At 57.4% G+C, this 15464-nt stretch overlaps 6 protein-coding genes across 6 annotated transcripts; 4 read left to right on the top strand and 2 right to left on the bottom strand.

Annotated features, from left to right (window-relative positions):
- Positions 1-16: 16 nt before the first annotated feature.
- BDY17DRAFT_315807 (monomeric glyoxalase I) lies at positions 17-1142 on the top strand (the record flags this gene model as incomplete). The annotated part of the gene is made up of 4 exons (XM_033735948.1): positions 17-60; positions 122-578; positions 630-1023; positions 1075-1142. The coding sequence occupies 4 exons, from the start codon at positions 17-19 to the stop codon at positions 1140-1142; spliced, it is 963 nt and encodes a 320-aa protein (XP_033592007.1).
- Positions 1143-1293: 151 nt separating this feature from the next.
- On the bottom strand, positions 1294-3101 carry BDY17DRAFT_308815 (D-isomer specific 2-hydroxyacid dehydrogenase; the record flags this gene model as incomplete). Its single annotated transcript, XM_033735252.1, has 2 exons — positions 1294-2582; positions 2636-3101. The coding sequence occupies 2 exons, from the start codon at positions 3099-3101 to the stop codon at positions 1294-1296; spliced, it is 1755 nt and encodes a 584-aa protein (XP_033592006.1).
- A 259-nt stretch (positions 3102-3360) lies between these two features.
- BDY17DRAFT_315805 (NAD dependent epimerase/dehydratase family protein-like protein) lies at positions 3361-4103 on the top strand (the record flags this gene model as incomplete). The annotated part of the gene is made up of 2 exons (XM_033735947.1): positions 3361-3399; positions 3456-4103. The coding sequence occupies 2 exons, from the start codon at positions 3361-3363 to the stop codon at positions 4101-4103; spliced, it is 687 nt and encodes a 228-aa protein (XP_033592005.1).
- A 236-nt stretch (positions 4104-4339) lies between these two features.
- Positions 4340-10746, top strand: BDY17DRAFT_293599 (uncharacterized protein). The gene is made up of 5 exons (XM_033733012.1): positions 4340-4537; positions 4763-5023; positions 5072-5163; positions 5218-10281; positions 10338-10746. Exons 1-5 carry the CDS (start codon positions 4503-4505, stop codon positions 10532-10534), a joined length of 5649 nt encoding a protein of 1882 aa, XP_033592004.1. The 5' UTR covers positions 4340-4502; the 3' UTR covers positions 10535-10746.
- A 184-nt stretch (positions 10747-10930) lies between these two features.
- Positions 10931-12472, bottom strand: BDY17DRAFT_247994 (iron-containing alcohol dehydrogenase-domain containing protein; the record flags this gene model as incomplete). The annotated part of the gene is made up of 2 exons (XM_033730872.1): positions 10931-11999; positions 12051-12472. The coding sequence occupies 2 exons, from the start codon at positions 12470-12472 to the stop codon at positions 10931-10933; spliced, it is 1491 nt and encodes a 496-aa protein (XP_033592003.1).
- Positions 12473-12752: 280 nt separating this feature from the next.
- BDY17DRAFT_293597 (uncharacterized protein) lies at positions 12753-15455 on the top strand. Its single transcript, XM_033733011.1, has one exon. It carries the CDS (start codon positions 12915-12917, stop codon positions 15060-15062), a length of 2148 nt encoding a protein of 715 aa, XP_033592002.1. The 5' UTR covers positions 12753-12914; the 3' UTR covers positions 15063-15455.
- Positions 15456-15464: the final 9 nt, after the last annotated feature.

Raw genomic sequence — 15464 nt, 5'->3', positions numbered from 1 at the left:
CGCAACAGTAGCCAACATGACGGACACGAGCAAATACAAGTTCAACCACACCATGCTGCGGTGCGTGTGACATATTCCCCCGCAGCCATCAAGGTCGGAGAGGCTAATGCATTTGCTCCAGGGTCAAGGACCCGCAGGCGAGTGTCAAGTTCTACAAGCATCTGGGCATGAGCCTCGTCAACAAATTCGAGTTCCCCGACAACAAGTTCGACCTCTACTTCCTCGCCTACGACAGCCCCAAGTCTGTTTCCAAGGACAACCATTGGACCGACCGCGAGGGCATCATCGAGCTCACCCACAACTACGGCACCGAGAACGACCCCAACTACAAGCCGCACAATGGCAACAAGGAGCCGCAGGGCTTCGGCCACGTCTGTGTCAGCGTTGACAACATCCAGGCCGCCTGCAAACGGCTGAGTGACGCGGGCTACCGCTTCCAGAAGAAGCTGGAGGACGGGCGAATGCATCACATTGCCTTTGCCCTCGATCCCGATGACTACTGGGTGGAAATCATTGCGATGAACCCCGTCGACAAGACGGAGAATGTGACGGAGACTGACCCCTCCACCTACCGAATGGTACCACTCCCTGCCCTCCCTTGGTCTCCGCTCACCCACTGACGCCCACAGAACCACACCATGATGCGAGTCAAGGACAAGGATGTCAGCATCAAGTATTACGAGGATGTGTTCGGCATGAAGCTCAAGCGCACGTCGGAGAACAAGGATGCCGGCTTCACTCTGTACTTCCTCGGCTACGGACCTGCCTCGCCGCAAGAGAGTGCCAACGGCGTGAACCCATCGGCGGACCGCGAGGGACTTCTGGAGTTGACGTGGAACTATGGCACCGAGGAAAAGGAGGGCAAAGTATACCACGATGGCAACAGCGAGCCTCAGGGCTTCGGACACATCTGCGTGTCGGTCGACGACTTGGACGCCGCGTGCAAGCGATTCGAGGAGAAGGGAGTCAACTGGAAGAAGAGGTTGACAGATGGCAGGATGAAGAATGTTGCCTTTATCCTTGGTGAGTCTTACCCAATGATGATGCCTTTCCCATTGCTAACACGCATACAAGATCCCGATGGATACTGGATTGAGGTGATTCAAAACGAAAAGTACAAGTCAGCCCCCGGCAAGTACTAGACGGCTCGTACATAATTCCGTGTGAATGTAACGATGGAAACAAAATCTCCGACGGCATGTCTTGCAACTCTAAAATGTAGTTCTAGCCGTGTATCCAGCCTTGTTGAAAGTCCCTTGTGCGTGCGCCAGGCGTCAGATTGGTCATGCACGATCATAGCACCACAACACTGGCCTCCAGCACGCCTTCTTCGCCAATCAAACTCTTCCTCACCGCCTCATCCACCTTCTTGTCTACCCGGAGGATCATCAAGGCTTCGTGTTCCATCCCATTCTGCTGCGATTCGCCCTCGTCTTCGCTCCGGTGCTCGATGGGTGCCACGCTCATGAAGTTGATGTTGACGCCCGCCCTGCCTAGCAACCCTCCAACGACACCAATTTTGCCCGGCTGATCATTGTTTCGACAGACGAGCAGGGTGCCGCTGGGCACGAAGTTGGTATGGAACCGCCCGAGTCTGGAAATGAACGGCTGGTTGTTGGAGACGTAGCCGGTAATGACCTGGTCTGCAAGCTTGTGCGTGCGCGCCTTGGAGCGGGAATCTATGAGATCTGCCTTGCGTGATGCGGAAGGAGAGCGAGGATCCAGCCGTGCTCGGAGAGTGACGGAGGCTGAATAGCCTTCCTGCTCCACCGGGTCACGGCTCTTGGACTCGCTGATGCGAATACCACGTTCCTTGGCAACAAGCTCGGCATTCACAATGTTGATGTTCATCGTGTCGGGGCTCGTGATTGGGGAAACGAGGCCTTTGATGAGAGAGGCGAAGAGGGGTTTGGTGTTGCTCGTCGACGCAAGGCTGCCCTCGTACGTCACTTCAAAGCTTGTCGTCATTCGGTGCGCCGTGCTCGCCGGCGAGAAGTGCTGAGTGTACAAGCTGCCCATCTTTTCCAGTAACGTCACGAAAGGTTGAAGTGTGCGGTACTCCTCGGGTAGGATGATGGGCGCATTGACGGCAGAACGGGGCAGTTGGCCAGCAAGGATGGAGACGACTTGGGAACACACGTCGACGGACACATTTTCTTGCGCTTCGACGGTTGACGCGCCAAGATGTGGCGTGGCGGTGACTTTCGGGTGCTGGATCAGCTTCCATGCAGAGTCGCCTTCTTTGGGTGGTTCGGTGGTGAAGACATCGATGCCTGCACCGCCGATGCTACCACCTTCCAATGCGGCCAAGAGGGCTTCTTCATCTACGATCCCTCCTCGCGCCACGTTGAGGATTCGGGCGGTTGGCTTCATCTTGGAGAGCTCGCTGGCACCGATGATTCCCTTTGTCGATGCGATCATGGGCGTGTGGATGGTGAGGAAGTCGGCTTGTTCGAGCAGCTCATCCATGCTCGACAGCATCTCCACATTAGCTCCCGAAGCAAGTGATGGATTGGCGTATGGATCGTAGGCAACGAGATTCATCCCCAGCCCGCCGGCAGCGCGTGCCACCGTGAGGCCCACTAGCAAGATATTAGTGAAGCCTCCAATTCGTCTTTGCACGGTCGTGCCTTACCTTTGCCGAGCCCAAGGATGGACAACGTCTTGCCTTTCACTTCCACGCCGACCAGCTTACTGCGTTCCCATTTGCCGTTCTTGATGCCTAGTGAAGCGTTGCCGACATTGCGTGCAGTGGCCATGAGCAGGGCAATGGTGTGCTCGGCGGCAGCGTTGATGTTCCCTTGGGGCGAATTGACGACAATGATGCCTAAACGGGTTGCGGCATCTAGATCGACGTTGTCCACTCCAACGCCGGCCCTCGCCACGACTCGTAACTTCTTGCCGGCCTCAAGTAAAGCGGCGGTGACTTTGGTTTCGGAACGCACGATGAGGGCTTCGTAGCCGCCAATGATGGAGCGCAGCTCGTCCGCACTTAGGCCAGTCTTCTCGTCCACATCCAGGGAAGCTTGTAGTATTTGGAGCCCATCTTGCGATACCTTCTCCGGCACAAGAACTTTCGGTCTTGGGTTTGGCGGTGCCATCTTGCAGCACGATCGGCTTTCCACCAGGAAAACAGAAGAGGATGGGGAAGGTCGTCGTGGGCGAGAAGAATGCAGAGCAATTCCACCGCGAAATTCAGGTAAGCTAAATTCAACAATTGGAGGTGGAGTATCGATAAGACAACCATGGGATTCGCATCTGCTGGCTGGCTGATTTCCATCCGCCACTCGTCCAGCTCATTACATCTTCAACCATCCCAGAGCCAGGAGGCAAAGATACCAGCGGCAAGGCATCATCGACATGTCTACCTTCTGCCTCGTTGGGAGTACTGGCCTAGTAGTACGCACTCTTGGATCCCGGTTGCCCTCTCATCGTCTGCTAAGACTGCTCTCCAGGGAAACAACATCCTCGGAACGCTGTGCAAGCGTCCCGAAGTGAACGTGCTCTACGCATTCTCACGCCGAGATCTCCCGCTGAGCGACAATATCAAATCCATCCGTTCCGATTCTTCCACTTGGGCCCAACAGTATCCCGCCGGCGTCGCCGTCTTTATCTCCGGCCTTGGGACTACGCGCGCTGCGGCAGGAGGGTTTGACGCTCAATACCGCATCGATCACGACCTGAATCTCGAATTGGCCACGGCAGCAAAACACGCGGGGACACGCGTGTATGTCTTGATCTCGTCATCTGGCGCCAACAGTTCTTCATTATTTGGCTATCCGAAGATGAAGGGCAAGTTGGAAGACGAAGTAAAAGCTTTGGATTTCGACCATACCGTGGTACTGCGTCCGGGACTGATCGTCGGAGAGAGATCATCGTACGATTCCCGAACGGCAGAATATGTGCTGAGGAAGACGGCCGAGCTCGCAGGGTCTGTCAGTAACAAATTGAAAGATTTCTGGGCACAGGATGCGGAGGTCATTGGCAAGGCCGCGGTACGAGCGGCGTTGGACTGTCTCGAAGGAAGACAGAAGCAGAAGGTCGTTGTTTTGAGCCAGGCCGGTAAGTCTCGCATCTCAAAGCGAGAGAGATACAAACACTAAATGATGATGCAGATATTGTGAGGCTGGGTAAGACAGAATGGAAGGATTAATCATGAGACAATCAAACAATCGGTGTGCCCTGTTATTATTTCCATGAAGTGGCGTTCGCAATGTGTGCCTACCTTACCTTAGGTAAGGTAGTTAGATGCGGCGGATGTGGATGCCTCAGGCTGTCCAGAACCTCAATTGACGTAGCGGTCTCGGCGTGTCGCTAACCTTCCATGTCACACTCACCCATCCACTGCCCTTCTAACTGGACATTCACTTTATCTCACCCATCCTCCATCCCGACCAGCAATCTCCCGCGGGCTGGTCTCTGAATGTGTTCATGCCCGTTTGACGTCACTCCTCGCACCTGCCTCGCCGAAATCTGATGCCGGGCATGGAAGTCGCAAGGAAATGACTAGCACTGCTCTTTCCTCCAACCAAACCAGGTACGACACCTTCTGCCGCCACCGTTCACCCACCATTCACCCATCATTCACTTCACACCCTCTACCCTCACTTCTCGAATCACCCGCTCGCTGCAACACCGACATCTTCTCACCAACTGAGCCGAGCCCGCTCGCCCTGCCTCCTTCCACCTTCCACCTTCCTCCTCCTCTCTTCTACACATCAAACGCAGCTTGATGAACCACCAACTTACCCATGTCAAACAGAGTGACTCGCGCTGCAGCGAGGCTCCAAGCAGACCGCTCCACCACATCCCACCCCCCGGACCCTTCACCTCCCGCGGCTACACCGTCGACCGCCTCTCGCAAGCGCAAGGCGCCGTCCGAGCCATCCCCGCCATCCCCGCGTGACAACCGGAAAAGCAAGAAACCCAGGGCCAGCAACGTCGACGTTGCAGTCCCCGCTTCACCAGAAGAGCCGCGGAAGCAAGGCAAGAAGAGGGCTTCAGCGGCTATGTCAAGTTCGGGGTGCGTCAACTCTCCGCCACCCGACTGTCGAGATGCTGACATGGATAGGCCATCGTCGAGCAACTCTGCAGAGACATCACCTCAGTCCGCACCACGAGACTCCTCGAAGCGGAAAACGAGTCGGAAGAAGAGCAAAGAAGGTACGAAGTTGGGTCAGCAGACCGGCCATGTCAGCCTTGCTGATCGCCATACAGAGCCGACGGCGTCCGCGTCTGCATCCAGCTCGAGAAGGCCGAAAAAGGGCTCCAAGAGAGATCAAGATGCGTCGATGAAGGATGCGAATGAGAAGCCAGAAGAGTCCTACGACGATCCCGCCCAATCAGCTTCCAGGCTCGACACTGGCGCTGGTGCCGGTACTGGTGCTGGTGCTGATGGCGGTGACGGCCAGCCACGGCGCTTCACTCAAGACGAACTGGACGCCATGGAGAGAAGTGACGACCCGTTCACCAGTGGCTACTTTGCTCGCTTTGGCGGCGGTCCAGGCGGCCCGTTGAGCAGCCTGCGTGCTCTCAGCGGCATCATGTCTGGCACGCATGGCCGTTTACGCAACATCCTCGAACAACTGCGCACCAAGGAGGACCAATCTGTCCAGCTCATCGCTCTACAAGAGCTCTCAGAGTTACTCCTTGTGTCGAACGAGGACAATCTGGCCGGGCACTTCTCTCCCGATCAATACGTGAAGGAACTCGTGACGCTGATGCAGCCAAACGAGCTCACCGGCGAAGAGAACCCCGAGATCATGCTGGTGGCCTGTCGTTGCATTGCCAACATGATGGAAGCCCTGCCCCAAGCTACAGCAAGCGTCGTCTATGGCGGTGCTGTTCCAATTTTGTGCCAGAAGCTCCTGGAAATCCAGTTCATCGACCTGGCCGAACAGGCCTTGAGCACTCTCGAGAAGATTTCCGTTGAATTCCCCTCCTCTATCGTGCGCGAAGGTGGACTGACCGCGTGTCTGGGCTATCTCGACTTCTTCGCAACGAGTACGCAACGGACCGCCGTGACAACCGCTGCCAATTGCTGTCGAAACATCCCGGAAGACTCCTTCTCCGTGGTCAAGGAGGTCATGCCAACCCTTCTCAACACCCTCTCAAGCAGCGACCAGCGTGTGGTTGATCAAGCCTCACTTTGTGTGTCCCGCATCATCGACAGCTTCAAATACAACGAGTCCCGACTGGAAAGTCTGGTCAAGGCAGATCTCCTGCGCGCGATTTTACGCCTTCTGCTTCCGGGCTCAACAAACACGATTGGCCCCAGCATCCACACCCAATTCCTGCGAGTGCTTGCCATCACTGCTCGGGCCAGTCCAGGGTTGTCCCTTGAGCTGCTGAAGATGAACGTGGTCGACACGCTGTATCAAATCCTCACCGGCGTATCACCCCCATCTGAGACCGAAGGCGCAGTGACCAAGATCGACAAGAACATCATCATGCAAGCCATCATCCGCACGCCGAGGGACCAAGTATACGAGACGTTGAACGTGATCTGCGAGCTTTTGCCCACCGTGTCCAATGCAGCCTTGACCTTTATCGACAATCTCTACGATGCTGGATACACGGGCCCGGAACATATGCCGATGTCTACTCGGTCCAAGAGCGCATCGAACGCCACACGAATTGAGCTACTGCAACAGCATCCTAACGAGGCCAAGAGATTTGCCGTCATCCTCTTTCCAACGCTCATGCACGCGTACACTAGCACTGTCAACTTGAACGTTCGACAAAAGGTCTTGACGGCTCAGCTCAAGATGCTCTCCAACTTCGACATCGATATCTTGCAGGACTGTCTTCGTGGGGTTGCTTACGCTTCACATCTCGCTTCGATCCTCACTCAACAGGACAATCCATCCCTCGTCACATATGCTCTCCAGGCGGCCGAGCTACTCTTGTTGCGATTGGAGTCAATCTACAGACCTCAATTCTACCGCGAAGGCGTGATGGCGGAGATCTCCAAGCTCGCCGAGCGCTCTGTCCAACCCGATACCTCGCCAAAGGCCGCTGCAAAGCTCGAGGAGAGCGTTCAGTCCGCCGCGGAATTGGAGCTTGTCGGACAACACGACGACGAGATTGCTGAGGACGAAGGAGAGACCATTGAAGTCGATATGGCCGCTCACGACCCTGACGATGATGAGGATGAGCACGACGAGGAGAGCGAGGAAAACGACGAAGACCTGGAGCCCCAGGACGAGGATGATGAGGAGGAAGATGAGGATGGCGACGGCGATGGAAGAGGAGATCGAGACAATCGCTCGGATGTTTCCGAGTCGCCCTCACCTGAACGACCGCGCCGAATTGACATGCAAGACGTCATCACACTCCGCGCCCGCGCCTTCATGACTGCTCACGGCGATGTGGGCAGCGTGGAGATGCGCAAGCAAGCCTCGACTATCCTGGAAGACCTGCAAACCCTCGGTGCGGAACTCAAGTCGTGCTACAGTGGGGTGCGGAGCGAAGGAGGCATAGACCTGTTCCATCGCCTGGCAAAACACTTCGACGGCGACGCCTTGGAGAGTATTACCAGCTACGAGCTGATGAGTTCTGGAATCGTGGAGACATTGCTTGAGCTGTTCACCGATGCAGACCACCAGGCCGCGACCGAAGCGCGCTCCGACTTTTTGGAAGTCTTCATGACTACGACAAACAACGCTGGTTTGGCGGCCGGCGAATCGCAAGCTCCCGCGACAGCCTTCAGCGTCCTCATCCACAAGCTTCAGGATCTTCTCAGCCGTGCGGAGCACTTTGAGGTCATTACCGTGCATCAGAACGCGTTTGAGAGCAATAGAAGCAGCCCTGCCTCCATGCTTGCCAAGCAGCTTCGTTTGAAGCTCGTTGCCGATGAAGCTTCTGGCATACCTCGGCCTTATCGGAATATCATGGTCTCAATCCATGCCATTGCCACCTTCAAGGCTCTTGACGACTACCTGAGACCCCGCATCAGCATGTCTGAGCGTTCCGGGGCCATGCGGAGCCGCGAGGGCATTACGAGTGCGATGGCGGCATACGCAGCCGCCATGGCGAGCCGTGGGGATCGGTCCGGGCCTCCACCTCCACAACTGTCAAATCAGGACATCCCTTCGCCCGCCAAGACCGACGCAAAGAAGCAGTCCAAGTCCAAATCTTCAAAGTCAGAGGATGCTGCGCAGGCCGGGGGAAGCAAGCCGGAGGAGCCAGCCACTCAATTACGTCGATCATCCAGGGAGCATCCATCTCAAGCGGCGACTCCCGCGACTCTGCCGTCGGCAGAAGCCCCAACGCACGAGGCACAAGAGCAGAGCGACTCGCAAGCAGCGATCGAATGCGCCGATGAAGCACCCTTCCCGGACGATGATGATGATGACGATGTCGAGGCGGATTTGGACGCGTTTGTGGATGACCTCGAAGAAGGCGGTGGCCTCGACGCGGACATCGCAGACCCTACTGCCGTCAACGTCGAAGTGGGCACTACTGGCAAGGTCACTGCCCGGACGGAAGATGGCGTGCGTGTTGGTACACCCTCGGGAACTACTCCAGTCGCAACACCGACCACGAGAGATCGATTGTCTGCGTCTGCCAGACTGACAGCTGCTCGCGAATTCCTTTCCACCCCCACATCCTCGCGAATGATGTCGTATGCATCAGCTCTGCAGCAGACGCCGCAAGACTGGCATATCGAATTCAGTGTGAACGACCAACCGATTGCGAGCGAGACGACAATCTACCGCGCTTGTCATTTTAACAATACGCAAGGCGAGGAGTTTGTCAACCGCAGCGTTTGGTCTTCAACGCATACCATCAAGTTCAAGCGTGTGCAAGGTCCACCACCACCAGAACGTACGTCAACGCATGTCGCAGCTGAACAAAGCTCCGGCAAAAATGGCGATCTACCGCCTTCCCTTGACAACCATCCGGTGACTTCAGGCATCCTGCGACTCTTGAGCATCCTGCACGACCTGAACTCCAACCTGGATGACGTTTTGGCGGAGCACAAGACCACTCTGAGATTGACTGCCGAGCCACTCACCCAATTCGTCAATACCAAGCTCACTGCGAAGCTCAACAGGCAGCTCGAGGAGCCTTTGATCGTGGCCAGTCAATGCCTGCCGACGTGGAGCGAGGACCTTTCCCGTTTGTACCCGTTCCTCTTCCCATTTGAGACTCGACACCTCTTTCTGCAGTCTACATCGTTTGGCTACTCACGATCCATGAGCCGTTGGCAAGGCGGGCAGTCTGACGGTGACAACCGTCGTCACCGCGACGATCGTCCATTCCTCGGCCGTGCCCAGCGTCAAAAGGTTCGGCTCTCGCGCCATCGCATCCTTGAGTCCGCAATCAAAGTGATGGAGCTCTACGGTCAATCTTCCAGCATTCTTGAGGTCGAATATTTCGAGGAGGTTGGTACGGGCCTGGGCCCGACGCTTGAATTCTACTCGACTGTCTCAAAGGAGTTCTCCAAGAGAAAGACCAAGCTGTGGCGCGAGAATGAGTCTTTTGATGGTGGCGACTACGCCTTTGGCCGTCGCGGCCTCTTCCCGGCCCCGATGAGCGAGGAGATGTCTCAGAATGAGAATGGCCAAAAAGTGCTGCACCTCTTCAAGATGCTCGGCAAGTTCGTCGCCCGATCTATGCTCGATTCGCGCATCATCGACATCTCGTTCAATCCGACCTTCTTCCGCATCGGTGACGACAAAACCACCGTGACACCCTCTCTTGGTGCGGTGGCTGCCGTGGATTCCGACCTCGCCAAGTCGTTGAAAATGCTGAAGAAATTCTTGGGCGCCAAACAGCGCATTGAAGACGATCGCAGGCTTTCGGATGCGCAGAAGTCGGCCAAGCTTGCTGAGATTCGAATCAACGATGCTCGTGTCGAGGATCTCAGCCTGGACTTCACGTTACCCGGGTATCCCCATATTGACTTGGTGCCGAACGGCTCTGGAACCAGCGTGTCCCTCGACAATCTCGGCGACTACATCAAGGCAGTCATCGACTTCACGCTCGGCACCGGTGTGCAACGCCAGGTCGACGCCTTTCGTGCCGGCTTTTCGCAGGTGTTCCCATACTCCGCACTCCGAGCGTTCACGCCAGACGAATTGGTCATGCTGTTTGGGCGGGTCGACGAAGACTGGTCGCTGGAAACTTTGATGGACTCGATCAAGGCCGACCATGGGTATAACCTCGACAGTAGGAGCGTGCGCAACCTGCTTCAGTTCATGTCCGAGCTGTCACCGCAAACCAAGCGGGACTTCTTGCAATTCATCACGGGCAGCCCGAAGTTGCCGATTGGAGGTGAGCTTCGCAAGCCGTTCACTTCATTCCGTCGAATCAAGCTGACAAATTCGCAGGGTTCAAAGCTCTTACACCGATGTTCACGGTGGTCTGCAAACCAAGCGAGGCACCCTTCACCTCGGACGACTACCTGCCAAGCGTCATGACTTGCGTCAACTATCTGAAGATGCCCGACTACAGCACGTTCGACATTATGAAGTTGAAGCTTGGCATGGCGATTCAGGAAGGTCAGGGTGCCTTCCACTTATCATAGAAGCATACGGCAGTCCATTTTCGGCATTGCTTCGGAATGTGCGCCGCCCACAATACCGCGCGCAATGAGATGAGAGCTCCGGCGTTGTTTTGGTTTTGGGACATGGGACAAGGGGAACGGGTGGGCGTAGCATTCGGAGAGCATTAACAAGGACGTACGAATACACGATAATGTAGTGCTGCACAACTAGCCATGACGACAGAATGAAGAACGATCGTTGGCCTGGTCAGCTTGAAACATCATTCACCTTCATCGTATCGTGGGCTTCCTATCCGTGATGCGTATTGCAAATCATAACTGGAGAAGTCTTGCTTTGCTGGTGGTTTCTCATATTTCGAACCGCTTCTCCTTACATTGCACGCACGCTATCCAATATGCAGTCTCTCGTGATTGTGCTCAATATGACATGGCTTCCTCAAACAGGCCGGTGAGCTGCTCCCTTTCCTCCTCTCCGCCACTCGTGTCGAGATTCGGCGCAAGCATGAGCACTCTCGCCTGCGGGATCGTGCCTTCGACCAAATCGGCAATGTGCGATTTCTGGAATCCCAGGGCCTTCAGACCCCGCGGTTGGTCACCCAGGCCGACGAGAAACTTCTGCAGAGCTTCCGACAACACTTCGCCGGCGCTCTCCTTCTTCACTTGGCTAATGTCCACTCCAAAGGCCTCGGCGGCTGCCAAATGTCGTTCCGGGTTGGAGGCGCCGGTGAATTTGAAGACGGCAGGGGCGGTGACGGCCACAGAGACACCATGAGGAATGATGGGTGAGTCGACGACGTAGCCTGCGTGCTGGTAGCCCGGGTTCTGGGAGGAAATGGGATAGGACATTCCGTGACACAAATGCACGCCAGCATTGCCGAATCCCACGCCGGCGAGGGTGGCGGCGAGCAGCATCTCGCTCTGGGCCTCCCAGTCTTCGGGGTCCTTGACGGCGCGGGGCAGATATTTGACGGTGCTTCGCAGCGCCTGGAGGGAGAAGATGTCGGAGATGGGATTGGCGCCTTGGTAGGCGGGGCGCTCAAGGGGATTGCGAGGCCGGGGGACGCGCTCATGGTAGGGGATGGCAGTCCAGGATTCCAGGCTGTGGCAGAGCACATCCAACCCAGAAGACGCATGGACCGCGGAGGGCATGGTGCGGGTGTTGAGAGGATCGACTATGCCGATGGTGGGCTTAAGGTTGCGGTGTGCAATGCCCGTCTTGGCCTTCTTCTCGACCAGATCGAAGATTGCAGTGCCCGTCGTCTCGGATCCAGTACCGGCGGTGGTGGGCACGGCGACCAGAGGCTTCAACTTGGCGTTGATGGCCTTGCCCTTGCCAAGTGGAGCATTGACAAAGTCGAGGAACTCGGCGTCGGGGAAGGTCGTGTAGAGATTCATCAGCTTGGCCGTGTCGATGACACTGCCGCCGCCCACGGCGAGGAAGGCATCCGGGGCGTAGGGCTTGGCGAAGTCGATTGCTTCACGGATACTAGCGCAGGGTCAGCCAGGGCACACGCACGACAGTACGCATGGCACATACGAGTAGTCCTTGGGCTCCACGCGCGCCTTGCTGTAGATCTCGTATGGAATGCCTTCACGGTCCAAGCCCTCCTGGACCTGCTTCATGGCATCCAGCTTCTGCACCGTCTGGTCCGTCACCACCATCACCTTCTTGGCGCCCATGTTCTTGAAGTCCATCCCGACCTCTTTGGTCACACCGGGCCCGAAGCGGATAGAAGAGGCGGCCATCTCGAACGCGTACTCCTTCTGTTGGCTCGAGTCGGTCGGCGTAGCAAGGGAGCGTCGACGGCCGGCGAAGGGGTTGATGGGGACATGGCGGTGGGGGTGATGGTGGTGGGAGGGGTTCGAATGGCACGGGCATGAGCTGGTGCCCGAGTTGACGGCGCGGAGCAGGTTGAGAGCCTGATGGGCTCGCGTTGGAGCTACTCGGACGACAGGCATGGCGGACGGCGGAGGGACAAGAGATGGACTATGCGGACATTGAGGTGGGAGAAGCGACAGAATGGCATGGATGTGAAGCAGTATACTACATGACCGCACGAGGTCAGAGAACCCGAGCTCCACCTTCCCCATTCGGCAATGCCTGGCGACCGAGGTCTGGGGAGTGCTGCACGCGCCACTGGGCGTTCTGGAGAGTATTAGGTAAGCACCCCGCCATGCACCGGCGGAAGACGCGCCGAAAGCAGGGACCCACTTACATTCAACGGCACCGCGCTGCACATGACATTCCACGCTCGCCAGCGTGCGCCACGCCAGCACTACGCACCATCGCCACCACCGACCCGCATCGCCCTTCCTCCCCACCTCTACTCCTCCTAGCATCATCGCGCTCGCATGCGTCTGCTTCCATGATCCCCCCTCCCCCCGATCAGCGAGCTACAGAATGCATCCCGTCTCGCCGCGCCCCTCGCTGCCGGCGCACCTCTCCTTTCAACAGCCCTCGTCCGCTGACCATGCAACCCGTCGACCGTCGTTGATGAAGCGCCAGAGCAGCCAGTCCTCCCACAACTCCAGGCATGCCCAACTGAGCCCCAGCTCGACGGGCGAGTGGGAAAGCCAGCCCGCCCGACACCATGTCAAGCCTGCGCGCAAGACCAAGATTGTCCTCCCTAGAGCGCATGGCAGCGCGCGCAATCTGGCCAAACTGGCGCAACAGGCCCCGCTCCATACCCCCACCACCGAAGAGCCGCGCCGGTTATCGCGACCCCGACTACCCAAGGACAGCGATTCGGAAATCCGACTTCCTCGCAGTTTAGAGGATCAACGCATCCCCCCCTTGAGGCGCAACCTCACCGCACACCAGCTGCCGCGCAACCTCTCGCACACCAAGCTGAAGAAGAACCTCTCGCACGGCCAGCTCACCAAGCTTGCCCTCAACTCCACCGCCAACAGGAGACCGTCGTCTCCTGTTGGCAAGATACGCAATAAACGCCCAAAGTCTGCAGACATGGCCGGTCTGGAGAAGGACCTCCATCAGCAGGAGGTGGAACTCGCGCAGCACCATCAAGACCATAGACAGGCCTTCAAAAAGGTGGACTTTGCCGTCGGTAGTTCCGACGGAGGTAGCGACGCAGAAGATCTGCCACAGATGGAGGGCCAAGGCTTGCAAGAGGATGAATGGACGGATCAGAGTACGAGCGCAAGCCCGTACAGCACGCGACAAAACACAGCCAACAACTCACGGAGGGCGAGTGTGGTGGCAGAGAGGCCGCTGGACAGGAAGGCCACGTCCAACGCAGCCAAATCACATGATTACATCTCACATCAAGCGCAGCAGTCGAAGCGGCGCCAAGCTCCGCCAGAAGTCGATGGTACTCCCGCACAGGGCTACGATAATGCAGACGAGGCTGTCGTCGAGGATGATGTGCCCAGTCCACAGTCGACACCGTTACCCCGGGAGGGGGATATGAAAGATGGTGCAGCGCAAAAGATCGAGCCGGCCGAAGCGGCGCTGATTACAAGGCAGCCACAAATCTCCTTCTCAGGAGGGACAAAAGAGCCGCGAAACCCCGCGGAGCGACACCTCTTGGCGCGCAGTAATAATAATCCCGCGCCTGCTCTGGTGAGCAACATTAGCGCACTAAATGCACGTCGCGATCAGGGATCGCCAGCGCAGTCCATGGCATCGGCACCGTCTCGCACAGCTGGCGATGAGCCGCTTGATCCCGAGCAAGAGGAGCTGGTATCACGCTTCGTGCCGAGCGGATCGCACCCGTCGGGAGGGAGTGGTGCAAATACCACATCAACCACCCCCAAGACTGGCAGCATCCACACGCCTGACAGTGACAATATGCCGGTGGAACGGCACAAAGACAGGGGCTCGCCAAGCTTTGGCATTGGGCCAGTCACACCCGACTCGGCGCCATCGCTGTCGTCCAGCGCACAAACGCCGGGCTTCTGGCGATCGCGGAATGAAGAGCGCATGATGAATGAGAAGGCGATCGCGGAGATGGAAGATGCGGGCAAGATGGCACCGATCATCCCGGCGCATGTCTTTGACCGACGAAACGAGTCGCTCAAGTCGTATCTCAACCTCGCCGCGCTCGGAGGCGACAGTCGAGGCGGGCTCTCGACCCCCACCGGCCTGAGCATGGGCCCGGAGATCTTCCAAGGCCGCTTCAAAGCCGTCAACACGGAGCTCAAAGTTGTCCAGCGCTTTCGCGACCCCGTCGGCGAGTCGGTCGCGCGACTCTTCCTCTGCAAGGAGAGGGATATGGGCAAGCTGCGGACGAGCAAGGCATCGCCGGCGAAGCAACAGGCGACGAAGCTTCGCGTGAGCAAGTCCAGCACTACATTGCCCCGACAAGCCAGCAGGCTAGCAACATCAACGTCACCGCCAGAGTCACCCAGCCCCCACAAGCCGGCGATGACCAGCGCAAAGAGTGCGACGAGCCTCAAGCGCAGCGATAGTCGTCCGAGCAAGGTCACGTTCTCTCAGGCCAGTCCCACGATGCGCGACATGGGCGACGAGGCGGAAGGGCAGGATGCGGACGCGATTGCGCGGCAGCTGTGGGAGAAGATGACAGCGTAGGAATGTGGTGTATGATCTAGACCCTCCCATCGAAGTGGCTTGGAGACCGGCACGGCGGAGCTTGTTACTGCTGCTTGGTCCGGCGTGAGTTGCTACGAGTGCGGCGTATTACTGGGCGACTGTACATATTTGCCATCCATTGCTAGCCGGACAGCCGTTTGGAAGTTTGTTGTGATTGCATCAGAGCACGCATCCGGCGGAGGCCGCGGAATCGTGCAGGGCAGGAGATATATTGTATGTGTGTAATGTCAAGGATTGGATCGCATCGCCTACTTCCAACGCGCCGGGCAGGTGCAAAGTGCCTGCATATTGCACTCTGACCGCATTCGACGATCTCCGGCCACCACGTGCGGACGACGATGGCAGCGTTGTAGTGCCGTTGGTGCCGTCGGGCTCATTTGC

Source organism: Neohortaea acidophila (genome assembly GCF_010093505.1).
Source record: "Neohortaea acidophila strain CBS 113389 unplaced genomic scaffold BDY17scaffold_3, whole genome shotgun sequence".
Taxonomy (NCBI): Eukaryota; Fungi; Ascomycota; class Dothideomycetes; order Mycosphaerellales; family Teratosphaeriaceae; genus Neohortaea; species Neohortaea acidophila.
The sequence above is the reverse complement of the archived record's forward strand: the minus strand, read 5'-3'. Positions and strand labels throughout refer to the sequence as shown.